Source organism: Callorhinchus milii, unplaced genomic scaffold, assembly GCF_018977255.1.
Source record: "Callorhinchus milii isolate IMCB2004 unplaced genomic scaffold, IMCB_Cmil_1.0 Scaffold5, whole genome shotgun sequence".
Taxonomy (NCBI): Eukaryota; Metazoa; Chordata; class Chondrichthyes; order Chimaeriformes; family Callorhinchidae; genus Callorhinchus; species Callorhinchus milii.
This window is the reverse complement of record NW_024704746.1, coordinates 14,778,222-14,805,900: the sequence shown is the minus strand read 5'-3', so window position 1 is coordinate 14,805,900 and position 27,679 is coordinate 14,778,222. Positions and strand designations below refer to the sequence as shown.

At 36.3% G+C, this 27,679-nt stretch overlaps 2 protein-coding genes across 2 annotated transcripts; one reads left to right on the top strand and one right to left on the bottom strand.

Annotated features, from left to right (window-relative positions):
• Positions 1-12,796: 12,796 nt before the first annotated feature.
• On the bottom strand, positions 12,797-19,108 carry tyw3 (tRNA-yW synthesizing protein 3 homolog (S. cerevisiae)). Its single transcript, XM_007887275.2, has 6 exons — positions 18,885-19,108; positions 17,310-17,390; positions 16,660-16,758; positions 16,323-16,394; positions 14,822-14,955; positions 12,797-14,587 (listed from the first exon to the last, which is right to left on the bottom strand). The coding sequence occupies exons 1-6, from the start codon at positions 19,047-19,049 to the stop codon at positions 14,395-14,397; spliced, it is 744 nt and encodes a 247-aa protein (XP_007885466.1). The 5' UTR covers positions 19,050-19,108; the 3' UTR covers positions 12,797-14,394.
• Positions 19,109-19,334: 226 nt separating this feature from the next.
• cryz (crystallin, zeta (quinone reductase)) lies at positions 19,335-26,746 on the top strand. Its single transcript, XM_007887276.2, has 9 exons — positions 19,335-19,436; positions 20,923-21,048; positions 21,528-21,680; positions 22,582-22,745; positions 22,964-23,015; positions 23,842-23,991; positions 24,771-24,872; positions 25,009-25,104; positions 26,039-26,746. Exons 2-9 carry the CDS (start codon positions 20,929-20,931, stop codon positions 26,198-26,200), a joined length of 999 nt encoding a protein of 332 aa, XP_007885467.1. The 5' UTR covers positions 19,335-19,436; positions 20,923-20,928; the 3' UTR covers positions 26,201-26,746.
• Positions 26,747-27,679: the final 933 nt, after the last annotated feature.

Below are 27,679 nucleotides of genomic sequence, written 5' to 3'. Positions count from 1 at the left end.
GCGGAGAGATGGTATGTAATAAATCCAGCTACAATGAAAATTGACAACTACTGTATTATCACTCCAGCAACTGCAGCTTAGCATCATTCCACAACCCAAAAGGAAACGGCCAGATTTTGCATGCTTAAGATAAGGTATATAATGATTGGCAACTAAGGGTACAAACAAATTGGATCTTTAGTGAAACAACTGGCACAAATACTTTGAAACAAACAACTGACTAGTGTATACTGCCAGTGATAATAATGTTTTTCAGCCTTATCGTATCAGTATCTTCATTTAAAATATTAATATGAGACATTGACATAGCTCAATGTAGTTGAAGGGTGTACAACTCGTGCTACGCTGTTAATAATAATAATAATCCTTGCATTTGATATAGCGCTTTTCACGTCGGGAGGATGTCCCAAAGCGCTTCACAGAACACACTGTAAAGTGAATTGACTGTATATTTGTGGGCGAACGTGGCAGCCAATTGCGCACAGCAATGTCCCACAAACAGTCGTAGATTGAAAATGACCAATTTAATTATTGATTTTGGTTTTTTGGAGGGATTATTATTAGGTGTGTGGAGTAAGGAAACTTGCCCAAGGTTTTGCCCTGCCTGGAATTGAACTCAGGTCTCTCACTTGCAAAGCGAGTGCTCTAACCACTGAGCTACAGGACTCCGGCAGGGGATTCTGTTATCCCCTACTAACATAGAGCCATTAGCAGGTTTAATGAAAATACCAAATACTTGAAAATAGTTTGTCCAAATGCATGTACAGCCATTATTCCTTCAAAAAATAATAATAAATTGGTCACTCATTCCACAACTGTTTGTGGGATACTGCAGAGCACGATTGGCTGCCACGTTTCACCCACAAAATATACAGTCCATTCACTTTACAGTATATTCTGTCTAGAGCTTTGAGACATCGTGAAGAATTGGTAAGGCGCTATATCAAATGCAAGTATTATTATTATTATTATTCAGAATTACCCTGATTATTGTATAACTCAAGTAAGGTAATCAGGTGCTATATCAACTCTGTAAGGCCACTCAAAATTCATCCTTGATCTAACATTTTCTTTAAATTGCTATTTCAATTTTTATTGTGTTTCAGTTATGTTTGGAGACATCATACATAATGTATGACATTTGTCTGTAAATGAGTTAAGGCCTAGTTAAACTGAATCAAAACAAATTCAGTGAAAAGTTGTTTTCCCCATGCCCATTCCTTACTTCTAACAACATCCTCCACAAGCAAGAATATACCCAGTATATAACTTTTTTTTTGTTTAAACCATAGACATACCTGTACCTTATCTGTGGATCTGAATCTTGTTAAACAGGTATGGTGCAGTCTGAAATTGAAAGCTGCTGAATATTTTCTTAGTGACATGATCAAAACGTGGCCTATTTGTCCACATTGAAATAGCAAAGAACCTCTTTGTTTCAGTTTCACTCCAAGCTAGAGCAATTGCAAAACTTATTTGTTAAATGCCTTTCATGTAGGGTGGATATCCCAAAGCATTTGCATTCTGCTTTGCTCCTGATCAAATACTTACAGCAGTGTGCAAATGTGTAGTGCAGTCACTGAGATGAAAGATTTTGCATGTATCTTTTAATGTGAAGATCATTCCCTGTATTGCAGTTGCAAATAAATCTAAACAAAATGAAGTGAAACTGAATAGAATTAAACGTTGTGTCGGTGTCCTAAGTGTTACGAAACAAACTTCTATGATTCATCATGCACAAGTTGCCATATCTATTATGTCCTGTATATTGTTATGGTGATGAATCTACACATGAATCTACATGCAGAATAGAATTGCAGAATGATTCTTGGCAGTTGAAGTTATGTAATGTTTCCTTTGAAAGTTCCTTTGAAGTATTTAATAGTATGAGCGGTCCAACAGGTAATACTGGGATAGGTTAAGAGAATCTAAACCGATGATTAATTTTACACACTTTTTTAATAAACTTGATAGAAGCGTATCATTTTTGAAGTCACCTGTTTTATATTTAAAATAAAGGATAGGTCATGACTGTTTAAGAAAGATAGTGTATCAACTAAATATTGTACATTATTTAGTTGAATATTTACAGTTGTTTGAATGAGGTTTTTCACTTAACACAGATTACTTTATAGGAATAAAAAGGGGAGATTGGGCAGTACAGTGGCTGAAATCTTATCTCTGAAATCTGTTGGATTTTAGTACAGTCGAAACAGATGAGTTGATTGTCTTTCTCGATTATCTGTAAAGGTTCTTTAACAAACTTGGAGACTTTCAATCCAGCATCTAATGATTCTGTAGCACTATTGAGCATTACGTTGGTGCTCCTAGTGAGACAAATTACAAAGATGGCTGGGGTGAATACCACAGTAGTGCTATAGAGGTGAATATCTGAGGTGCCAGTGAGGAACATTGTTAGTGTAGATTAGCAGGGTCTGGGTTCCGACAGATTTGAAAGTGCAGGATTCCCAGAACAATGTTCTTATTTTACAACTCACAATATTACCATTGAAAAACTGAATACGCACATAAAAACAATAAATCCTGTGATCTATAACATTTTACATTGTCATGGTACCTGTCTGCTTTTGAAATGGCTTCACAATTCTGAGAATTTGTTTGGAATATAAAGACAATGATCACTTGCTGAATAGTGTTTGTTGGTCCCTTGGTGAATATTTAAATAGATTTGCCCTCCACTGCTTTTCGGGGAAAAGGCAAAACGATCTAAAGGTAATGTTTGCAATTGTTCCTGTGTAGAAGAAGAAATTGTAATTGATCTTACAAACCGCCTTTTGCATACAAAGTTTTAAAGGGCCACATGCCACCTGTCAGTACAAGAGTGAAAGAATGCAGGCTACCTTACATGTAGCCTGTTCAAAGGCAGGAGTGGAATAACACATCCACTTGTCATTATACTTCATTAAGCCCGCAAACCATTGTTTATTTATAAATCAAGTCTTTATAACTCAAGGGATTGGCATGTACTGTGTACTTTAACAAGTGTGTGTGAAATTAAATCCACACCGATTCTGTATATCTGTTATTGCACCATTTAAAACTCATGTCTTGGATAGAGTGCACTGGAACTTCATTGGTATACTATATAACATTAATTTCCTTAGCTATTTAAAATACTCATTCTTTGATCAAAAGGTCCATAATTTTCCAATTAAACAGATCCTCTTTTATTGTTATTTTATGGTCATGTAATATAAATCATTCCCAGACAAAAGACAGAATGTTTTATTAGGGAACTTCCATTCTCCTTGCTTGTGAGTTAAAAGTTACCATATGTGAAAAAGTAATTAATTATTTAAACTACACATGGAGGGGCAGGAGGAAAGACACATGAAATAGAGAACAATGTAAATCTAACTCACAAGTGAGCTGACAGAAAAATAAAATAAATGGTGTAAAATGAGACGATGGGAAGAATAAATCGATTTTATTGGAAATATGTGACATGGTGGAAAAGTAATCATTAACTGAAATTGAAATAATTAGATATTCATGTGCAATTTGAAATTATTAGAAAAGACAATGTATTATGAGAAATTGTCATTGCTCACAAATAAAGCGATAACTTTAATGATTTTGAAACTGTTCTTTGAAAGAACACACGGTATTTAAAGTAAGTAGGAATAAGCTTGGACTGGAGGTAGTACTCAACAAATTTATCAACATAAGACACTAAAATAACCCTGGGCTAAACTTGCTTTGCATCATCAATACAGCTTTGTTAAACAAGGCATTTTACAACTTTATTTAGCAGAAGCACAGTTTTCCCTCATGCCCTGAGACTTGGCATGCCCGCACAGAGTCAGGCACAGGTTATACGTCTGCTGTTAACTCCCTCTGAATTATTAAGAGTATCTCCTGTTTCGAGAAATTTTGAAAACGTACTTCAAACCTCACCATGATTGTAATTGAAATGCTCAGAGATGTTTGTTTTACATGAAAGGCATTACTGTATATAAATACTAGTTATTATTATTTTCAAAGGAGAAAACTTGCTTTAATTAGAAACATGGAATTTTTTTCCAGTATTCATTGCTGTAGAATATTTTAGCTTTGGGAAATAGCTGGATGGATTTGAAACTAACAAGTTACTCATTTTTGAATTCTATTTGAATTCTTTTCTTGCTAAATTGGAAACGTATATAAGTTTTTGCCCCTTGGTAAACAATCCTGTACTCTCTGAAGATTTTCTGTATCTGTATTGTAGAATGCAGATGAGGTAACCAAAATAAATATTCATGCTATTGACTACAACAGTACTCTGTCACAATTATAAATAAAGCACATCTGTCATTTGAAACTACTAACATGATCCAGATGTTCAGATTCTCAGGTTTCAGGAGCTACCCTTTGTTATGATCATAGCATAGTATTCTTGACAAGTAAGTTTATTTTCGTTTGCTGTGGGTCAGAACTTAATTCTTCAATATTATGTAAAAAGAAAGTACAGTGAAGCATTATCATACCTTTGAGATGAAAGCAAGTGTATTTATTATTAACCATTTTATAATTATAAACTGCTGGATGATAATTTCAATGCAATGCTGAAATAATGGACGAGATCCTTAATGTGGCACCACCCATTGCCCTGTAATTAATGACTGTCACGGCATTTATAATGTTAGGACCAACAATGTACTTCTCATATAACAGCCATTTTAGCTGCTTTTGCTACCACCCTTGAAAAAATTAAGCCATTGTATCAGAAATAATTTCTGTCAAACAAACATATTAGATAACAATTTCTATGACTCATTCAAACATCTAAACTTGTAGTTTATACTCTGCAACTGGAATGTGAAGGGTTATGATTTACAATATATAAGGCTCTGGTTTTGAAACTGCAAAACAGCTGTTCCTAGCTAACATCATGTGTAGCAAAGTGTATGTAGCTCCCGTCGTCAACCACAAATCTTTAATGAATTTTTATTTTAATCTGCACAAACACCAGCTTTTACAAGCATTGCGACAATGCATTACTTCATCGGATTTTGGTTAATTGACTTGCATGTAAAATATTCCTCATGCTCCTTCAAGAGAGAATAATAAGGTTAACATAAAAGTGTTAGTCATCTTACAGTCTCCCCCATAAAATATTCTATGGTAGGTTCTAATATACACCAATTTCAAACATGATTCCATTATAAAAAATTTCAGTGAGGACTTCTTCAGAGACTAGAAATATGTCATACACATCAGACTGGCCTACAGGAACCCTGCTCCTGAAAGAGATTGTGTTGGAGCAGACGTTCTGCTCATTTGTATGGCACACATCTGGTTTCCTTATTGAAGCATCCCATTAGAAATCTCCATATATTAGACTCCTGTGCCTTTATATGTAATACAATATTGTAATAAAAAGGAACAGAATAAAACATAAAGCTCTTTGTTACTGAAGTTCCACTGTGAAGCTACTTCAACCATTTGCTTATCAATCAAAAGCTGAATCTGGATTTAGGAACAATCTAAAATAAGTTTAAATATTTTAATTTTAAAATCACTGTAGAGGAAAATTCTGAGATGGACACACTCTTATTCATTATTTATGTGCTATTAATTTATCAAGTAGCAACAATAAATAATGTTGATGAATTTAATTAGCAAGCGTTCAGTCAATGTGTAAGCTTGTTTATAAGATGAATGATTGGTAAATCTAATCAAGAATTAAAAATCCCAGAACTGTTTTGTTTAGTGCCTGTGCAAAAAAAATGTTTCAGGTAATTAAAAGGTGAGCATAACAATCCCAAAGGTAAGAAGATAGAAATATTATTTTCTTTGGGAAAGAGGAACCGGAGGCACACACTCGCAGTCATCAAAGTAATATAATACCAAAACGGCTAAATTATAGATGTTGATATGATCTGCACCATCACATAAACTTTTTTTAAATGACAATAGTTTCCCACTGAATATAGCCATCAGTGTGGAACTTTACATTTAAAATAAGTGAATGTGGATACGGAGAGGTCATTTCCATTGACATGGCTGCCTTTGGCCTTGAATTATTGTTTCTTCCTGCCAACTCCTCCCCACCCCCAACATGCACATACCATCTGTACCATCAGGGAACAGCTTGAGGGGTTGGGTGTGGCCCAGTAAATGTTATCAATCTTAAAATCATACATCAAGGCATTGTATTGCTGTTTGCTAGTCATATACCCTTGAGTGAAATCTATTTTTTGTAAAAATGCAGCCAAAAATATTTTAAACTATCATTAAGTTCCCTGCCTAGGTATTTCAATTGCTATATCAAATTATAGGTTTGCATTTTCAGTAAGATAAAGGCTAATTTAAAAAAAAATCTTTATTCTATATTCTATAAAATTTATGTTTATATTCTAATATCCAAAAGGAAATCCATCCCCTCTCATATTTACTATAATAATTAAACTTAAGCCTCATTCAATCAATATATTGTAATGGGAATCATGGCAATCGTCACAAATTAAATATATACAGCATTAAGGTGATACATTTTGTGATTGTCATACAGGCATTAATCTACATTTACATTTGATTGAGTAGGCAGTTTGACCAACAAGTGCAAAAACTGGCGGCACCTAAAACTAGTTGGTACAAATTATACTTGAGTTGCATAGTTTCTTCAGGCCCCACTCATCATTTGCAGACAGCTTGAAAAATATGCTGCCTATAGCACCCCCCATCCCCATACAGTAATAACATGAAACAAAGTTCTTTAATTAAAACAAAAACAATAGTCAACTTTTATAAACTGAAAAAATCCTACGAGTCTCTGAAAGATTGTATACAAGTTTGCAATCTGCCTCGTATAATATTATGCTATTGGCAATTATGTGGTAACATACTTCCCAAAACACGTTCAGCATTATAACAAGCTGACATGTCATTCTTTGAGTGTCTCTATTTTCATAAATTACAATTCTCTCTACTTTCTTTGCATTCACTTACCATTATCTTGCTAACTGCTCAAGGGAACCGGTTTGCACACAATCTCATTGGCAACAAATGTGAACTCAATCCTGGCAGTTTACACCCTTATTTTACATTATATATACATTTACCCTCCCACAAACCTGAAGATTGGTTTGAATACACAGTAGAAAATGTGAGTAGCAGGCTAAGGATTAATACTTTACTTTTCTGCCTCATTTCTACTACCAGGGTAATTCTTTGTTTTCAGCAGCAGAGTGATTTGGGGAGAGAGACAAATTTATATCCTGTTCAAAATCCCTCTTCTGTGGCTGGACTAAGAAATCCACGTAAGCGCAACCAAGCAGATACATACATCTCCGCTTACTGATGCTGGTTAGTTTAGGGCAGCTAACCAGACCACCCAAGAACTTTTAACTTAATTTTTTTAAAGTTGATTTTATTTTAAAACCGGCTGCAGTATCAATTTGATATGTGCCTCAATGTCGAGTTGTTAAATCATGTCCTGAGGGATGGGTCTCAGAATTGAACTGATGCTTTTTAAACCTGATTTGTATTGCACTTTTAGCATTCATTCAATCCCAGCTGCCCAGTATAACAAGACATACATTTTCAATTCATTAAGCATAGCTTGGAACCACTAATGCAAATTGCCTTTTTTAAACTTGGGAGTAAAAACATGTTTCAAGTCAATCCATTACTTAATATACAAATTATTTAAGGTATTACAGGTGCAATGATAAACAAAAAAAGAGTACTTGTCTTTCCATCTTTCACAGAAAGTGAGGACTTATAATAATAGAGGACTTATACTTCTTTGGTCTTGAGCAAATTATAAACTGGAGCTGAATGTGAATGACCTACAATTTTGATCACCTTACACGATTTGAACAACTGGGTAAAATATAAAAATGTTTGCATTTCCTTTATTTCCTTTTCCCTCTCTGAAAAGAAGCACTTTACCGTAGAAAGCAAAGACTGGCTGAGAGTAGAAGTACATCCATGCCTTGTGCACTTCACAAAAGGTAGGAGGTAAAAGTTGCCAGCTGTGAATCAACCCTACATTCTGAATCAATTGCAAAAAAACACAGGAAAGGCTTTGATTGCCTGTGGTAGAGTAGTGAATATGTGCACCCCTTAACGTCAAATCAGAGCGAGCTGAAAAAGATTCAATCAACGGAATAATGGGCTCCACTTCACAATCAGACAAGTGCTCCTTACTTTGTAATTCCACCATTTATAGCTGATTACAAAGGCCTGTCTTATTCTACTCTTTTAAATAAGTATTAATTTTAAAAAATTATAATAATTTTGATAACAATTTTAATACTAATTATACTTATTTTAGGATATTAGTGGATTTATTTGCAATGCATTTTCTCTTAATTATTTCAGTGTTTAACTGCAGACGAATACTGAGACTGAAGTAAATGCAACACAGGCTTTATCGTAAAGAGCGAAGCTTTAAAAATGTGTGCAAATTAATTTAGTCTTTCTTTAAACACACAAGGAAGGCTCCGAAAAACAGGTCACAGGATTGCTTGAATTACACAGCCACTATAAATGTTTTCTCAAATTTAATACCCATTTATTATTTGAAACTGTTAGTAACCTTGAGTGGAAAAGTAAACACCATTTTTGTTTTCTGATTTCTCTCTTCTTTTCTTACCTCTCCAGAAGGTGTGCTGTGGTTTGAGTTTATCTGGAGGCCTGCTTACAAGCTTTTACCAATGCTGCTCTCTATAGGCAATAGCAAGAGGGTTGCCCGAGTTACTTGATGTTACTTGCCTTTGACGTTTTTCACCTTCTTCACATGGAAATATCTGAGTTTCATTCAGGACATCTCTGTAGTAGCACACTTCAGACAAGGAACTTCAGATTGGTAAGTTGACTTCATAGGTAATATTATTTTGTTTGCGCTTTTTCACATCTCTACCATTTCCTCTAACAACCTTTGTGTATTTAATTTGAGTCTTAAATATTCCACATGTATCACAAGCATAAAACTGTACTACAGGTATGATGTATTAAGCCGATCCAATTCATGTGAGTAGCAGTGATCATAGATCATGTGTAAATACACATTTTATAAACATACGAAGGAGAAGGGAAAAAATCTTCATCTCCAATGACCTATGTGCTATGACAAGCTGCAATGAAGACAATATATTGCAGCTCTAAATTATGCGCACGATAACTTTGGTTGTGCTCAGCTTTGTTTGTTTGTGTAGAGACATCAATACCAAGATATAATGTTTTTCTACCTTTTACATTAAGTTGTCAGTATCAAACATTGCATGTTATATAGTGGAAAAATCTCTTCTCATTTCCCAACACTACCTCCCACTTCCCCACTTTTTATTTCCCACATCAACATTCTTGTGGACTCTTTGATGAAACGGCCAATTATTGTTGAATTATGGTCAGATTTATCTTCTAAGCCTCTACTCACTAGGTTCAGAGGTGAGACTTCCTACAAGCTAGTTTGCTTATGATCATCGTAACAGTCCATTTAAAATATGCCAATCCCACTAGTTATCTTCTCTGTATCATCGAAAGTTATTGAACTCACTTTTTTCCTCCCCATTCTGCCAATTAAAACAAATTACAAGGCCAATTTGATGGACGCAAAATAACGCGGAGACAAAATATTACAATATTCTGGAGCACACACTGGTTAACAGTTGGAAGAAAGGATGGTGTAAATAATTGGTCCAAGTCCCCAATCCAAGTAAAATCAAAATGTATTAATACGTAACTGAGAATGCATTCAAAAATTACAGCTGTGTTCTACTTTAAACTTTAGTTCTGAAAGTTATTTATAGAAGTTATTAAATCATATGCATTGTCAGTCATAATTTTGGCATAAGAATATTTTCAACCCATTAAGCTTAATTAGCCATTATCCAGGCCCTCTTGCTTTCATTTCTTTACCCTTCAACTGTTAACTATTTTCAGTGAATTGACAACTTAGTAATAGATTCACTGCATTCTATTTGTTATGTAAATTTACAACTCGCAGAAGCTACTCAAGTTTCTTGTATAAATGTATCCTTCTACTTCTGTTAAAAAGGTCTATATTGGACACCGTGTTAAAATGTTATTTAATGCTTGAAATAATGATCCAATCCCATCCTCACTTAGAGCAAGTGTATTGAGTGTACTTCAGTGACCTAGTAACAATACTTATTCCTTTAATTGTTTAAATTTATATGCTTTATTCAGCAATGTTAGCAGCCACATTATAGTGGATTGTTGGTGGGTGGGAAGTCAAGACAATCAAGCTATCTGAAATTTGTTGCTTCCTACAATATTTCAACCGCTTCAACATCAGTAATTAAAATAATGAGTGGGGGAAAATGGATCAATTGAGCTTTTTGTGGCCATATTAAAGATTGTTGAAGAGGAACTCACATTGCACAGCTGAGAAGGCACATTCACAGAGGATGTAATACTGTTAGTGGTTTTATTGACAAAGATCAGTCAATAGCAGTACCATAAATGCTTTGCATAAAGCGGTTTGCTCCCTATGTGCTGAGTACTGTGGTGGATACTGTAAATAGGATAATTTTAGCTGATTCTTTGTATTCTATAGTGTAGTATAGCATTGAATCAATGAGAATTGAAATTCCTCAATCACCTTTATATCAAGACAATTTCTGATCAGCAGTTAAGTTTCCTCAGTTAGTTCTCTTGCTTTCTCGCTACATTGAAGTTCAAGCAACCAATTTACTGAATTATCTTTTATAATTCCCATGAATAATTGTTAAAAGATGAGGTATAGTATTCAAGATGTGTGGTGAAACTGACTGGATGATAAATTCACAAATATGTCAGTCTGCTTTCATTTCAAGCATAAGCTCTTAGACTGGTGAGTTTGAAGAATATACCAAGATCTTGCAAAGCTGCAGTAACATTGATGCTAAGTTTATTCTATCAGCTACATATCACTTTCAGTCAAAACACTCAGTTTTGCAATTCTGCAAATGTAGACCTTGCAAATTCATTAATGACAGAATAAAATGCTTGCCCCACTGTTTCCTCTTTAAAATGGACTATTTAGTATTCTCTGAACAACTTTATCTTGTTTTATTGAAGAATTTAAATATTGAAGGATTTTATTACTCAGAAGTATCCTGTTGTAAAAGACACTTCCTTCAGCCATTAATGTTTTATGTATTACATTATTTAAGTTATAAGCAGTTAAAGATATACTGCGGTCTGTTAAATCTAGTCCCAATATTAGTTTCAATTTATTTTAGTTGGATTAATGCCATGTTATGTTGGGGTCCAGATGGGTGCAAGTGATGTTACAGACTAAGGTTACCATAAAACTGACATATCATTAAATTAATTATTCTTATTCCATTCAGCAGGTGGAAGCTATTAAAGAAGCGGATGTAAATGGAATAATTCCTACCTTGATCTGAATAAGGAAGAGAAATGATGTAATTGCTTGCATCCAAATTGCTAGGTTTTCCTTTTGCAATTTGTTTTTATAAAGTTCACAAAGCAACATACTCGGAAACATACTCCAGCAGAATACCACATTTTACCTTCTTTGCAGAAGTGGTTAAATAATATTGGGTTAATATGAAACTGAACAGTGGAACATTATCATCAATGTTTTATTCTGCTTTTGTAGTGATAGGTTTGAGCACCACTATTTAAAAGCAAATCAGACTGAAGCCCAGCTGCCAAGACCACCTTGAGGAAAGGATATCAGCCCTTTGATTTGCATTGCTACAGTATTAAGACTCTTGCCAAATGGACCCTGTCCTAAAAAGTTCTCGAGCAGACCAATGCAGCACTGGTCAAACAAAGACCTGAGACTCAGCTAAGCATATGATTAGTTGCAAAATGTTAATTTTTTAAAAAAAAATTATCTTTCAGTGACACTCAATGTAATGAGGAATGGGAAATATAGCTTCTTGTTTGATGTTCCACTTCCACTCTGATTCCTGAAATTCTTAAATCCCATTAAGTAAAAATGGAATTTGATTAATTCGATCATAATAAAACCAGCGTTGGATCAGCACACCAGGGTTGAAAAAAGTAACAGACAAAAAAGCTTGGGTGTTTAAAGTTTGTAGATTATATGCAGAAGACAGTACAGAAGTAGAAAGCAGATCCAGTTTTCAAGTCATGGAAAAAATATTAGGTGCCCCTTTACACCAAATGCTTCCTGCAATTAGCAACTCTTTGCATGGATAACGTTACAAATTCAGTTTTGGTACCCTTTCACCATCAAATATTCCTAGAGCAAGTTGCCGATAATGTTCGGCCCTGTCTGTCTGACCTCTTGCCTCTGATGACAATTCCCTAAATACACCAATACAAAAAGAGTTTCACAGGAGCTACGTTATGGTCTTGGTAATGTAATGCCAAAATATTGTCACTTTCATGTTGTGAATCTGAGCCAATGCAAAATTAATTTCACTTAGCTAACTTAAAGCCAACAGAGAATATAGTCTTTCATCTTCTGTCTGGGCTTCAAGCCAGGCCCTAAAGATGAAGGCAGCATTGAAAGCCACATTGCCTTCCATTCCCCTTAAGAGATTTTTGAAAAAAATGTCCCATCTCCAAATGGCTGAAGGGGCCATCGCATTTGCTTTGCAAGTTATATTAAAAAAATTTTGTATTTATATAGGGCCCCAGAGCACTGGTGGCGAGAATAATTATCACCTTCAGATCGAGAAATCTGGTTTGAAAATGTGAGTCAACTAAGCAGCTGACCTCTTTCCATAAAGCTATCTCCAGCTAATTGAAGAATGTCCAGGCATGGAGCTGGTCTCAAAGTAAAGTCTATGGCTGCTAATTCATACCATATTCCCAGGCAATAAGAGAATAACTCTACAGATGATATTTTTATAATTTTAGGTACATTTTTAATATTAGTAATCACCTTACAGCATTCTATTATGACAGTGATCCAAGTTCCCAACTCTTATTGCATATGGAAATCAATCCAAATGGCTGCCCATGAAACATGCTGTAAAATGTATAGTGAACCATACTTTAAATGCACTACTGAGTCATCAAACATTAATGAATGGTAATAGGTAGTGCCTGCAGTTGGAGGTAAGAATACACTTTATATAAGTCCTTTCACCTTAATATAAAGCCACACCCTACCCTTCAAAATCTCCAAGAGCTAGAAATTCAAACATCTGTCCCACCTCACCAAAATTAATAAGTACAGTAATTCTTTACAGAAGGAAATAAACAGTCTTCATAAGTTATTAAGAGTAGTTGAGATAATTGGAATCATTCAAGGAACACGATTCTGAAGTGGGAAAACTGTAGTGTTGGTGTCTCGTGTTCATTTAAACCTCCCTTTTTGAACTTGAAAACACCAAGTAAATAGTTGGACTGATGTAGAACCGCACCACCTACTGGCTTAACAGAACCATTAAAATGCAGCACCTTTCAGGTATTGTACTTTGACATGATATAGAAACCTACAAACCACCTGTTGCAAAATAAATTTCATGTTATAAACTGTAAGAATCAAATACAGTGATGCTGGGAATGCGTTTCTTCTACATCGAGTTTCCATAGAATGAGAGTTCCAATGTAAATGCCCAATTACCCTCATAATTCTAGAACAAAAAAGGTCAAGGGGTGACCTGATAGTTATGAGGGGTTTTGATAAAAGTCAATAGGGAGAAATTATTTCCACTGATCAATGAGTCAGTAGCTAAAGGGCACAAATTTAAGATAATGGGCAAGTCAAAAAAGGTTTTCCACTTAGGATATGCAATGCCCTTCAGGGAGCAGTGGCTTAGACGGAATCCATATTGGCCTTCAACAGGGCAGATACCTTAAGAAGAATCAGCTACAGGGGTATGGGAAAGGTCAGGTAAACAGGACTGAAAGGATTGCTCGAGGGAGTCAATGGACATGATGGACATCCTCATCTGGGCTGTAAACTTTTCTGGCTTAATTCAAACAGGAAGAAAGTTTGTACTGTTGAATTTTAATAGACCATCAAAACTCTGGCAAACTTTATGCAAAACTAAGAAACCATTACAGAACTGTAAACAAAAACAAATGTGGCTTTAATGTAAAACAGAACATCAGGTTGAAAAGTAACATTTACCACCCACTAGGCTGTTGCTCCCTTCATTAAATATAGTGTCTGAAAGTTCTGAAGTTTGAAAATCAGAATTGCAGATACTTGCTGGTATGCTATTTGCTACAACTTGTATTATTTGGTTGCAAAATACACAAAAAACTTTCTAAAATAGCATTTCAAAAGTGTACCATTTTCATATTTAATGTTTCTCTGTAAATTCTGTGCTTAAAATAAATTAATATTTACACAACATAGTGGCTGACCACCAGTAAAATAGGATAACATGAATACAAACTGTTAATTTATATTGGTATCTGCTCTTGTAGATTTTCATGTCATAGGCAGGGATTCCCTGGTTATTTTATTATAAAAAAAAGTTAAGATCATGAGCAACTCATCAAAAATCCCAGGTCGATTTCATCATCTGCATCATTGTCCATCTTTTCATTTTTTTCCACTTTTTCATTTTCCTTTCTCCTCCTGGAAGTATTAACATACGCAACTTTATTCTCTTCTAGGCCAGGCTGTTTAGCATGATTGGCAGCACTCAAGGCAGATTGTAGACAAACATGAAACCTATAGTCAAAAATGCAAAAATTATCATCTCTCTCTGTATTCAAAATAATACCTTCAGAGTCTGATTAATAATATAATAGGCAATTTGACAAGCTTTAATACAGTGGAATCTATGGTAACAAAATTACATACTTGAAGAAAAAAAGATTTATATATAAACTCATTATCAGTATTTCTGAAAATTCAAATGAACCGAATGAGTTATACTGAGCTTCCAAGCAAATGCCGCATTACCTTTCTATCCTTCTTTGGTTTTCCTCCATTTTCTGATTTGCTACTTGCACAAGGTAATCAATGTATTCATCATTCACCAGCAATCTGCCTTTATGACACAAAGGAACCTCCAGGCAATGAGTGCTCCGGACAGCCTAACGATCCAGACAGACAAGAAGTTTATTCCAAACGTATCTACCATTCCATGTGTTGAATAAAATCAGAACTATCCATCACTTTTTCTCTTATGAGTGGACTCTACAGATTTGTTGATATGTTAAACATCATCAGGATTCAGGGTAAACATTCAAAACTCTGTAGCCTCTTCTCATAATTCATGCATTTAATTCTAGCTGTTTAGTTGCCCTTTGCTGCACTATCGCCAATTATGGAGCCCATGATAGCATGGATTGTATATGGTCTTTGAAGGAATGAGCTTGAGGCAGCAAAATGGCCTTTATTGTTTGCTGAGATAAAGAAAAATATTCACCTAATGCTTGTTGTGAATACCAATTGGTTATGTGCATTGCCTCTTTTCATGACTAAATACTGCATTGTAAAAACTGCAACAAAAGTGAGCAAAATGGGAATGGAGAACCTTGTTACATGGTTACCACTGCATCAGTAACATATACACTACTTTTTGAATAATGTTCTCTTTGAGCATTTAGCCTTGTTCATCCTGCCATCTTGTGGCCTGAATGAGAACTGACAAAGATTGCTTCCAACAAATTAAAACATAGCTTGAGCCCAGCAGGATCCCAACTTAAACTATGAGTAGTTTCATTAACTGTGCTACCTCTGTGGTCTGTGACCTTTTGGTTGGGAAGCAGGCACTCCACTACCAGAGCAGTTAAGATCCATTGCTGGCAGTATTGGTGATTGGTCATAATATCTCAGACATTTTTGTAATAAAATAAACTTCCAATTATAAAATAAGGAGATTGTAAAATAAGGAAAGCAGACACCTGGAAGTAAATTAAAATATAAAACAAGCATTTATTTAACAAACCATGCACTATAATTTATTATTATGAAGCACTATTTATAATATGTATATATATGCACGCTGGTGTTTAACATGTTTTCCTAATGTTTCATTGGTTAAGCACATTACATTTTGATAGTAAACTGTCAAAACATTCATAATTTTGCAGAGTTTATAAACTCTTACTTCCAAGTTAGTAATAATGTTAAAATAGCAAAATAGTGAAGGTAAGAGTGATTATTGCATATGCCCCAGTTATTTGTTAGTCCAGGATAGACACCTAGGGCTAAATATCATCATATGAATGAATTATGGTGCTGAGGTTAACTTTAAATACATTATTTTCCCCATGTCTAAATTCTGGGGGGATTAATTGCAGAGCAACTATATAATTGGAGCTCAGTTCAGGTTATTCATAATTGAATTTCCACAGCTATCCATTATTAACATGCTGATCATTATCTGAGGAAATGCGGTATACATAAGGACAAATAAATATCATTTAATAAAGTAATGCCAAAAATATTACTTTACCATCATTATTTTTCCTTTCTTGCCAACTGTGATTCCAGAGTTCCTGAAGCCAGCATTAATGGCCACAGAGTGCTGTAACCCAGGAAAATATTAATTGAATAAAATAACTAACCACAAAACACATTTTACACTCAAACACACTACTTAAAGCAAACAAATATTTGTTTTCAATTTTCTAATTTATTATTCATCAGCTTAGAAACTAAATGAATTTGTTTTAGATTCCCAATTTTAGAAATAAATACAAGTATAATACTAACATTTCTCCGAAAATGTTCTTACAGTAGATGTATATGTCTATTTTAATATATACAGTTAATGCTGAATGTATTCTTACCAACAGCTGTGCATCTTCCAATTGTCTGCACTGAACATGTAGAACAAATGGTTCAAATTTAAATACTGCATCATTGCACGTTTTCTGGAGCCCTGTGACCTACAGGATGCAAATCAGAAAAATATCAAAAAGTAATCGTAGGAACAGCAGTGGTTCAGCTACAAAAAGCTTATAAGCAATGCAGTATTCTCCAAACTTAACTTCCAATACAAAAACAAACATATAGTATTTATGCATGTTGATACTGGATGAATAACATTTTACTAAGTTGAGAAGATGCTCTTTTGGATCCAAATACTACAAAATGAACACATATGTCCCATGAATATTATAATAAACAATGGTACACTTAGAAATTACAATATAGCAGACAGTAACCGTTAAGATCAAAACATAATTTGCTCCTTACAAACTGAGTTAGAGCTGAACTTCACATAAATAATTATTTATGGGTTGTAAAGTTTCACATCCCTGTTCCCCACCCCACCGCCCCAAACCCCAACTTGAAGGGTACTATAATTGTACGTATAACTCAGATTTGCAATACAATTGCATGAGTGGGCTCTCACCTGAATTTTATTTGCTAACAGAACTGCATTGAAAACATTGAGCACAATTGGTTAAACAAAGTGTTTCAGGTAGTAACATACCACATCTTCTTTCCGACACTTCTGGTGAGTTACAAACAGCCAGGAGCAGGCCTGTTTCTGTACTTTGGTAACGTTTGGGCCCTAAACAAAATAAAAATCAATTACAAAATTATGTCAGAGGGGATGTCAAAACTGGCTGCTAGAAGTGGATATTAGATCCCATGATTTTGTTTCCGAAGATTGAGTGCTGTATAAGAACCAGAGCGCATGATTTAAACCTTCTTTAAATCATGGGTCTAACTTGTCTGAATCACAGCTGTTTTCGACAACAGGATGCACAGGTGTTCAGAAGCTAAGTGAAGGGCCAAAGCTATCAATGCAGGAGCAGGGCAAGCAGAGCAATGAATACATACACTAGAAGAGACTTTTATTTTTGGTCAGTCAGTGTTTGACATGTGTGGAAACCCTATACTTAAAGTATCCAAAGCAGAGAGTTCCACGTATGGCAAATACACATGGCAATTCCCATGTGTGGAATGGAATAGCGTGCGCTCACTCTAGAGGGATGCATCAGTTTACCTAATTCCAGAGTGTATCAGACACAGGTTGGCAAGAACCAAGGCTGGAGGACCTCAGTGTGCGTAGGGGTACTGCTGGGGTCTAACCGGCTAAAACCCCACAGCTTGCCACTGATTGAGAGCACGGTTTGGCAAGAGTCCAGCTGCTTGGCCAGCGAGGACCACCCTAACAGTTGGGTTTACGAGAGCTCATTGCGAAGTATCACTGCCCTCAGTCTGACCTTCCAAGAGTCTGACCCTGCCAGCGAGCCAGTCCGGCTGGTTTGTTATCAGCAGTGCCCCGGAGTACAGCGGAACGACCCGGCCCACCGGAGGGGGATCAGGCATCCCGTTGCCAAGCGCGTCACCTTATTATAACAATAATACTCGCATCTGAAACAGCCTCTTATCAGGTGGTCGAGACGTTTCAAAACACTTCGCAGGGTATACTGCAGGATGGTGCGTAGGTGTTTCTTGTGGGCGAAAAAGGCGGCCAAGACACACACAGTATTGTCCCACAAACAGCCGTAGAGAGAAAGAGAGAGAGACCACAACCTGGAGCTAACTTCAGCTGCAAAGAGCCCCAGTTACCCCCCAACCCCAAGAGGATAATGGAAGAAAAGCACTGCTGTGTTTTAAGGATTAAACAGCCAATTTGTACGTAAATGGAGATGGGGGTAGTCATTCCCACTCAGCTGCTGCTATCTATCCGCTCCATCCATCCAATTCACCACAACCACCACCACAACTCGCATCACTGGATACAGTGTTTATAAAAGTCGATACTGGACGAGTAACGCCCTTCTTAACTAAGTCGAGAAGCTGCTCTTTCGGATCAAAAACGCTACCGCGTAAAACGCAGCCGCTCTCGCGCGGTGTGAATACTCTGACAAGCGACGAACGGCGCACTCAGAAATCGCCGAATTTCACATAAAATACTCATTGGTGAGGTGTCGTGAAGTTTCACATGACTGTCTCTTCCGCCCCTCAGCAACGTGAAAGGCATTATAATAAATGTAAATTGTACGTATGGTGTCCGTCTGTGTGTGTGTGTGTGTGAGTCGAGAGCATCGCTCACCGAGTCGATTAAGAGCGTGCGGCCGGAGCACGAGCTGGTGGTGAAGAATTGCTCCGAGCCGTTGACGAAGCCCACGACGTGGCTGATCTCCTGGTCCACCGCGCCTTTCCTGCTCAGGTCGGCGCCGCTCAGGCGCTGCCGCTTCCACCGACCGAACCGCTCCATTGGGGGGTCGGGGCTTTGAATTTGAATTTGAAACGGATTCGAAACGGCTCCGGGTCACGCGCGTCAGAGGGAGGGAGGGAGGGAGGGGCGGGGCCCGGGGCCGGGGCTGCGCGCGGCGGCTTCCCTTTCCCGTGTGACGCGGTGACTGACGTGTGTGCGTGTGCTTGTGTGTGAGTGAGTGAGTGAGGCGGTGACGGGCGGCCATTTTTTGCCCCCCTCCCCTTCGCCCCTCCTTGGCGACAAACCGTAACCAGAGCCCACAGGACACAGTTATATTCGGTTTAAGTCGTGTTTCGTTTTGCTTTCGACCGAAGGGGGGAATCCTCCCGCCGAGAAAAGAGGGGAGAGAAGGAAGAGGAAAGTGGAGGGGAGGAGAGACCAACCGATGTGAGATGTTGCGATGGCCTGACCGGCGCGGCGGTTTGGTTGGTTGCAGGTGGACCCGACCCGTGAGCGGGGATGGCGCGACCTGCTGTGCAGTTGTTGAGACTGTCCCTTCTCAGCGTGGAGTCCCGCAGGACCTGGGCGACACGTTGGGCGGGTTTCCTCACAACAGCAACAACAAGATTGCATTTATAGAGCGCCTTTCGCGTCGGGAGGACGTCCCGAGGCGCTGGACAGTTGGGTGGGGACCCGAGCATTNGGGGGGGGGATAGTCAGGGTGAGGGGAGGGAAGGGAGGGAGCGAGGAGGGGGTGGAGAGTCGAGAGGGGAGCTGAAGGCGTGTGGTCGAAGAGAAAGGTCTTCGAGACCGGCCGTGAAGGAGGAAAGGGAGGAAGTTTACTCCGCACGCCTCTCTCTGCTTACCCAGCCGTTGAAGCAGCAGGAACCTCCTGCTTGTTAAGTCGATGGTCGGATTGCTTTTCCGGGGCTGGATGATCCCTCGGGGCAAAAAAAAAAATTTGATCACTCAATCCCGGCTGTTTGCGGGGCACCGCTGTGCGCAGTTGGCTGCCACCTTTCGCCCACGAAATGTACGGTTAATTCACTTTGCAGGATATTCTGTGGAGCGCTTTGAGGAGTCTCGAAGACGTGATAAGGCGCTATATCAAATGCAAGGATTATTATGAACATTTTTTGGACGCTTGCGAAGAGACTGCTTTATCCAGTTACTGAGAAACGCAATCTGCCAGAGTGCTCAAAACATAGGATTTCCCTAAAAAAAAGTTTGCCGTAAGAAAGCTATTACGGATTTACACCACTTAGGTACCTGAAGGAAAGTTCTGCATATACGTTCCCTGATTTCCCACACGCCCCCACCACACACACTTTTTGCCTTAGAAGGTAATAAACAGGTAAAACTCTCAATTCCCATGAGTAATGAAAAATCTTGAATGTTATTCAGACCTATAAATCCATACGTTTCAGAAATTTAGCTGTTTTGTTTTACATGTTTGCCTATAAAATACAAGAAATCCTGTGAAGTGTTTGAGAGGTTCTCCAGAAATGAAGGATAATACATAAAATGCATTATTGTTATTTATCCATATAATGCATATTATGCATAAGCCATTATGTTGTATTATGTAGACTTGAAAGGGCTATTTTAAATGCAAGGATTATTATTTTACAACATTGAAACTTATCAAACAATTTATCCACTGATTTATTGAATCTCGCAATGAATTATTTCAGCTTGGAGTCAGGTTTATTGTTCAGACACTATAAGCAATTGGCCACTTGATTATATCATGTAAATAAATGATGCAGGCTCAATATTTGACATAAATTATATTACTTGCACTTGTTTTTATTAGCTTTGACACAAATATAATTCAAAAAGATTTATATTTGTTATTGAAATAGGCAATACACTGAGGAGAATACAGTGAAATTAATAAATGAAAAACAGCATTTATTTGATTTAATTTTAGATTACCATGGCTTCTGGGAGATCAACTGGATTATTAATGCGAGCTGTTCGAGTTTCAGAGTTTGGAGGACCAGCAGTCCTCAAGTTACAATCTAATACTCCAATTCCTAACCCAATGGAAAATCAGGTAAATCCAGCTTTTTAAACTGAAAAATTATAGGATAAGTAATTGTGTTCTGCAATTCATTAGGGGAGTCAATCTTCATGCACAATAGGAAGGTACAAATCCAACCCAAATTAATATGATCAAATTGAAATTTATATCACAAAGAGTTGTTGAGGTAAATAGCATAGATTTATTTAAGAGAAAGCTAGATAGGTACATGAGGGAGAAAGGAATAGAAGGTTATGCTTGAAAGCTTAGTTGAGGAAGGGCAGGAGAAGGCTCATGTGGAGCAAAAACACTGGCATAGACCAGTTGTGCCGAATGGCCTGTTTCTGTGCTGCATATTCTAATGTAATATAATGTTTATCATGAGGTTGCAATAAAGTAAACCAATCCAGTATGCTGATTCTAGCTGGAGTTGACCTAAAATAGTTCTGGACCAGCAGAAGTTTTGGTTACTTTACTGATCTGTCAACTCTGAAGAATCTTTTTCCATTTAGGTTCTAATCAAAGTTTTTGCTTGTGGGGTAAATCCAGTTGAAACATATATTCGTTCTGGGACTTATGTTCGGAAGCCCACTTTGCCCTGGACACCTGGCAATGATGTCGCTGGAGTTGTGGAACAAGTGGGAGAATATGTGACTAAATTTAAGGTAATTTGTTGCATTTTATGATTATCCAAAAGATTGATGATAAATGAGATCCTGATACAGATCAAACTATATTTAAAAATAGATTGGGGACTTTCACCAAAATGGAATTTGAAGAGATAATATAATAATAATAATAATCCTTGCATTTGATATAGAGCTTTTCACGTTGGGAGGACGTCCCAAAGCGCTTCACAGAACACACTGTAAAGTGAATTGACTGTATATTTGTGGGTGAACGCGGCAGCCAATTGCGCACAGCAATGTCCCACAAACAGCCGTAGATTGAAAATGACCAATTTATTATTGTTTTTGGTTTTGGAGGGATTATTATTAGCCGTGTGGAGTAAGGAAACTTGCCCAAGGTTTGGCCCTGCCTGGAATTGAACTTAGGTCTCTCGCTTGCAAAGCGAGTGCTCTAATCACTGAGCTACAGGACTCCCAGATGTGCTGTACTGTATGAAGCGTCGATCTATTATTGTCCAAATTTGCTGGTTAAATACACTCCACTCTCTTGAGAAAAAAAAATGTGAATTATAATGAGTTGTGCGATTCATGTTTAGTATAATGTAATGCCCATGTTTATATCCAATGTAAGTTTTTGTTTCCTAAGTACATTTATATATTTTTATTATTTGTATAGTGTATACAGTCNTTTTTTAATATTAGAGACTGGCTCAGTTTCTTCTTTTAATGTAGTATTCTATTTGTAAATGAGTCTTTTGAGAGATTAATCTAAACATATCTGTTATGTGGACTGGCTGTGTGGTTATCATGCCTGGTATTGGTCCTCAGACAAGTTATTGAGAAAAACATCTTTAAAGTGTACAGCTTTTGGTGTGAAAATCTATTTGTGCACAAAGTTGGACTCAGTTAATGACAATGCATCTCTATTCTCTGAGAGAAAGGTGATCGTGTCTTTACGAGTGGAACCATCACGGGTGGATATGCAGAGTATACAGTTGCTTCAGATGACTCAGTTTACCCCTTGCCCGATACCCTAAACTACAAGCAAGGAGCAGCAATAGGAATCCCTTACTTCACTGCATATCGTGCTCTCTTCCACAAGTAAGACAATGTGAGCCTTTTTTTTCAAAAAAGGTGCTACAATTCAGGATTAATGTTAGCTAAGAAGAAATTCTAATGCAAATGTATTAAACCGCTGAATGATTTGGTGATACATGTTCATGGTTATTTATCGTTTTTATAATCGACTCTATATTTTCCATTGTTATGGAATGGGCCCAAACAGATGATGTTTTCATTTGTACTTCTTTCTGGTTTAGAGCAAATGCAAAACCAGGAGAAAGTGTGCTGGTTCATGGAGCAAGTGGAGGGGTAAGGTTATGTTTCTGGATTTGCTGTAGCTTCCGCAATGACTTAAATCTGCTGCATTTACGTAACTACAGCAAATGGAGTTATTAGAAAGCCTTGGTGTAAAATTTCACTTGCACTACTTGCATAGGTAAATAAGTTATAGGCTATTTGAGAGTGCACTAACATCTTGCACGTACCAATTTTCTACTGAGTAAAGAAAAATTATGGAAGCATGTGTTATGTTACAAAATCATTTGTTTTGATTGCACAATAGAATTCAAACAAAAATCAAAAATAATATTTAAATATAATAATAATACTTGCATTTGATATAGTGTTTTGTTATGTCTTTGGTACATCTCAAAGCGCTTCCACAAATATACTGTAAAGTGAATTGACTATATTTTGTGGGCGAAACACGGCAGCCAATTGCGCACAGCAGTGTCCCACTAACAGTCGTGGATTGAAGTCATCACATATTGGCTAATATGGATGAGAAAATAGTTTTACAGATATGTAGGACAAAGATTAAAGTTTAATGAGATAGATATCTGCATTTTACACTTAGATATAGCAACCCACATAATATAGCATTTGGGATAAGGAAGGTAAAAGGTTCTTTAATAGTGCAAATACATACACATTAGATACTGATTTTCTGATTTGCATCAATGTGTAAAAAATTTGGTTGAGTCAGAATGTGAATCGGAATGGATTGTGAAACAGAAAGTAATTAGGGTTGAAAGGATTCTTGACATTTGCTTGCAGAACTGGAAACCATTTATATTGTATTCGTTTATATAACCTGTTGATAAAGATAAAATGTATTCATCATGTTAACTTTCAGGTTGGTATAGCAACATGCCAGATTGCTAGAGCATTTGGCTTAAAGGTGTTTGGTACCGCTGGGACTCAGGATGGACTGGGTGTAGTTCAAAAGAATGGTGCTTCCAAGACCTTCAATCACAGAGAGTCTGGATATATTGATAAGATTAAGGTATAAAATTATTTGGTTAAATGTTTTCATTTTTTATGAATTGATTACATTTTTGAGACTTTTATGGGTGTAGATTCTATTAAATTATGTAATAATAATAATAATCCTTGCATTTGATATAGCGTTTTTCATGTCTACTAGACATCTCAAAGTGCTTCACAGAATATACTGTAAAGTGAATTGACTGTATATTTGTGGGCGAACGCAGCAGCCAATTGCGCACAGCAGTGTCCCACAAACAGTCGTAGATTGAAAATGACCAATTATTATTATTGTTTTGTTTTTTTGGAGGGATTATTATTAGGCGTGTAGAATAAGGAAACTTGCCCAAGGTTTCACCCTGCCTGTAGCGTATGTCTGATTCTGACATAGCCAGAGGATCACAATTACTGTAATATACTGTAATGAGCTCGCATGCAAAGCTGCTATTGTTTTGAGGAAAACTAACAATGCATGCAGACCACCTATTGTCATGTTAGACTATTCATCTTGCCCCTTAAAGTTTCAATTATTTTCAAGAGATCTCAATTACGTTCCTTGTTTATGACATAAGCATTTATGCAAGTGTGCTTAACTCTTTCACAGATATCAATCAAGGTTTATATTATATCCCAGATATCAGTAACATACAGTAATGCAGTATAAAATTAGAAGTCACACCATTATTTGGTTGATGCTTTACAAATAATTGATTTCCGTGTTGGATTACACAATGCTCTGACTCTTAAAGTTGTCAGTTGGAGAATTAATCTTTGGTTGGTTATTTTTGTTATTTTCAGGAATATACAGGTGCTCAAGGAATGAATATAATCATAGAAATGATGGCCAATATAAATCTGAGCATCGATTTGCAGCTTATTTCAAACCATGGCAGAGTGATTGTAAGTAACATGTGATCTACTCATTGAAATCATTTTATGATAAACCAATTTTTAAACTCAGTTTTAATGGTGATAGTGTTTATCATTTTTCTCAACTACATTTTCACTGAATTTTAGATTTACTTTTAATTTGTAGATTGTTGGTAACAGAGGTTCCATTGAAATAAATCCCAGAGATACTATGGCCAAAGAGTCCAGCATCATTGGCATGTCTTTATTTAGTTCAACCAAGGTAAGAACTGTAATTTCAAAATTGTATACCAAAACTATTACATTGCTTTGCTCTCTTCTGTTTCAATTGTAATTTTCATCCTCATAAAAACAGGACAGTCAAGCCTACCAGACGGCATGTTTCAGTAGTGCAATCAGGGTGTCCCCAGGCTATTTTCCTATCCTTTTCTTCTTTACATTGTATGCTTTTGAGAGGCAAAAGTATTTCATTTACTTTGTGATTAGACTTTAGTCATGCTAGAAAAAGCATTGGTGCTTGTTTCTATGTGATATGTTAACCATTTTCAGTTTTAAGTANTTTTTTACAAAGGCTTATCAAAGCTGTTTTCAAAATAAAGGGAAATAATCGTAAATATTTTCATTCTAAATCAATCTGAATTAGCTGTTAGTCAGCTATTCAATAAGGACAGTTTTATTTCGGATCAACAATCTACTTAAACAGGATTCAATGACCTAGATACATTATTATTTATCATAACAACAGAAGTCAAAAACTTACATAAGGCAGGCAATATACCATGAAATGCACTTCAGGCTGAAATGTTTATATCGTGCTTTGGCCCTTACTTTCTTCCTATTTTTGTAGCACTCCAGGCACAATTTGGATTTTACTCATTTGATGTAAAAGTTACTTATAGCCATGACTTCTGTGGATGTTTGTGCTGTGAAAAAATAAACATTGTGATGTAAGAATATGCAAGATAATTAATCCTATGACAATGGGATATATTATACATGGATCATTGGAGATTTGGGGGATTTGTAGACTTTTTGTCCCGAAATGTTCAGAATATGGCCATAATATTCTTCAATATTCATAAGATGTATCCGTTTATAGTCACTAAAACATAAAAATAGCAGTCTTCTATTTGGAATTTGATGAGATGTTACTGTAACCAACAGTAGATCAATTCTTTAGTCTTTCTGTTTTGCAGGAGGATCTCCAGGAGTCTGCTGCTGCACTTCTTGCTGGAATTGAAGCTGGTTGGCTACAACCATTAATTGGTCGTGAATATCCACTAGAGAAAGTGGCACAGGCTCATGAAGATATTATTAACTCCCATGGAGCTACTGGAAAAATGGTTCTTACAATGTGAACCCTCTGTTCTATAAGGAGGAAATAATAAACTCACTGTTGAATATGATTCAAATTATCTATATATAATCACAGCAATCTTTGATAATTCTTCAAAATCAAAAACACACAAATTTTATATTCTGCCGAATATTGACTAATTGTGGATGCCTTCAGCGGTTGTGGCATTATTGTATTGAATATGGATACAATTCAGTAAAGCTGGACAAGAGTATATTAATAACATTGTTCTTTTAAAAATTTGTGCTGAAATAATATATATAAAATGTAATACAGTGTTTTGGATTTATTTAGTAATGGTAACTCGATTTCTAAAATGTGTATTGGTAGATATGATCCCTTATACTCGCATGCACACACACACGTATCGTAGTTTGTTTTGGAAGTTGGTTATCTTATCAGGATCACAAAGTAGTTTATAGGGTTGGGTAATTATCTTGGAAATAATATATCATAGTGCATAAAATCCTGTGTTATTCAATAGATTAATAAGGAGAATTCTTTGATCTTAAACAGAAGAAAAATAAAAAAACGACATTGGCCTCATTGAGCAGATTATTGATCTTTGTAACTGTAAAGCCAGTAGGTCTTATTTATTGAGAGCTTTGGTGTAAAATTTCACTTGCCTGTGTAGATAAATAATTTATAGGCTGTTTTAGAGGACACTGTTATCTTGTGTCTGCTGAGTGAAAGCGTATAGAAACACATTTCATTATTACAAAATATAATAATAATCCTTGCATTTGATATAGCACTTTTCACGTCTTCTACACGTCTCAAAGGGATTAACAGAATATACTGTAAAGTGAATTGACTATTTTTTAAAAGAATTTAAGAATCATTGTTGGGAATCCTGGGGAGTAATAAGTAATTTTATTTGCTTGTCCAGCATAGTTAAAAAAATCAAATCAGAATTTACAAATGGTTTAAAACGACTATTGGGGTTCACCTCCATAGTCAAAAGTTTTTTAAAAAATAAGACTATCCTTTATTCTTCTCAATGACATTATAATGTATTGATATTTTCTCTCGAGTGAATCTTAAATTGAATGTTGATTATTGAAGTCGAGTTGAGTTTCATAATTGCAGAATTTGGAATATTTCCGTCATTCGTTTTGTTAAAAATGCGAAAAATGAGTGAACATTTTGTTACAAAAAGCAGAAACTAGATAGGAAAAAATGTCTTAAGTGCCTCATTGTCAGTTTTCAAATCCATTAACAATTTGTACTTCATTAAGAAAAAGCAGATGACAATACAGCAGAACATTATGACTAAAACCATTAAATTGCACAGAAAGGTTATCACTAAGTGAATGAATGAATAAAATAAATAAATGTATTTTGTTGATAATCTCAGCTGTCTCCGCGGTCATTATGTGGTGCAAAGCAGAAAGATGCAAAATCATTGGGAATCAATGGACGGCTTCAAAGATGGCATTTTCAAAGGCTTTCCTCCGAAGATCCCCAGTGGCTGAACAGT

Coding starts and splice junctions, on each gene's coding strand:
- cryz (XM_007887276.2), top strand. CDS start 20,929: ATGGCTTCTGGGAGATCAACTGGATTATTAATGCGAGCTGTTCGAGTT. Junction 21,049..21,527: donor CTAACCCAATGGAAAATCAG/GTAAATCCAGCT, acceptor TTTTCCATTTAG/GTTCTAATCAAAGTTTTTGC. Junction 25,105..26,038: donor CTTTATTTAGTTCAACCAAG/GTAAGAACTGTA, acceptor TCTGTTTTGCAG/GAGGATCTCCAGGAGTCTGC.
- tyw3 (XM_007887275.2), bottom strand. CDS start 19,049: ATGGAGCGGTTCGGTCGGTGGAAGCGGCAGCGCCTGAGCGGCGCCGAC. Junction 14,956..16,322: donor AGAAAGGAAAAATAATGATG/GTAAAGTAATAT, acceptor CTGGATCGTTAG/GCTGTCCGGAGCACTCATTG. Junction 14,588..14,821: donor AACCAAAGAAGGATAGAAAG/GTAATGCGGCAT, acceptor TTTTGACTATAG/GTTTCATGTTTGTCTACAAT.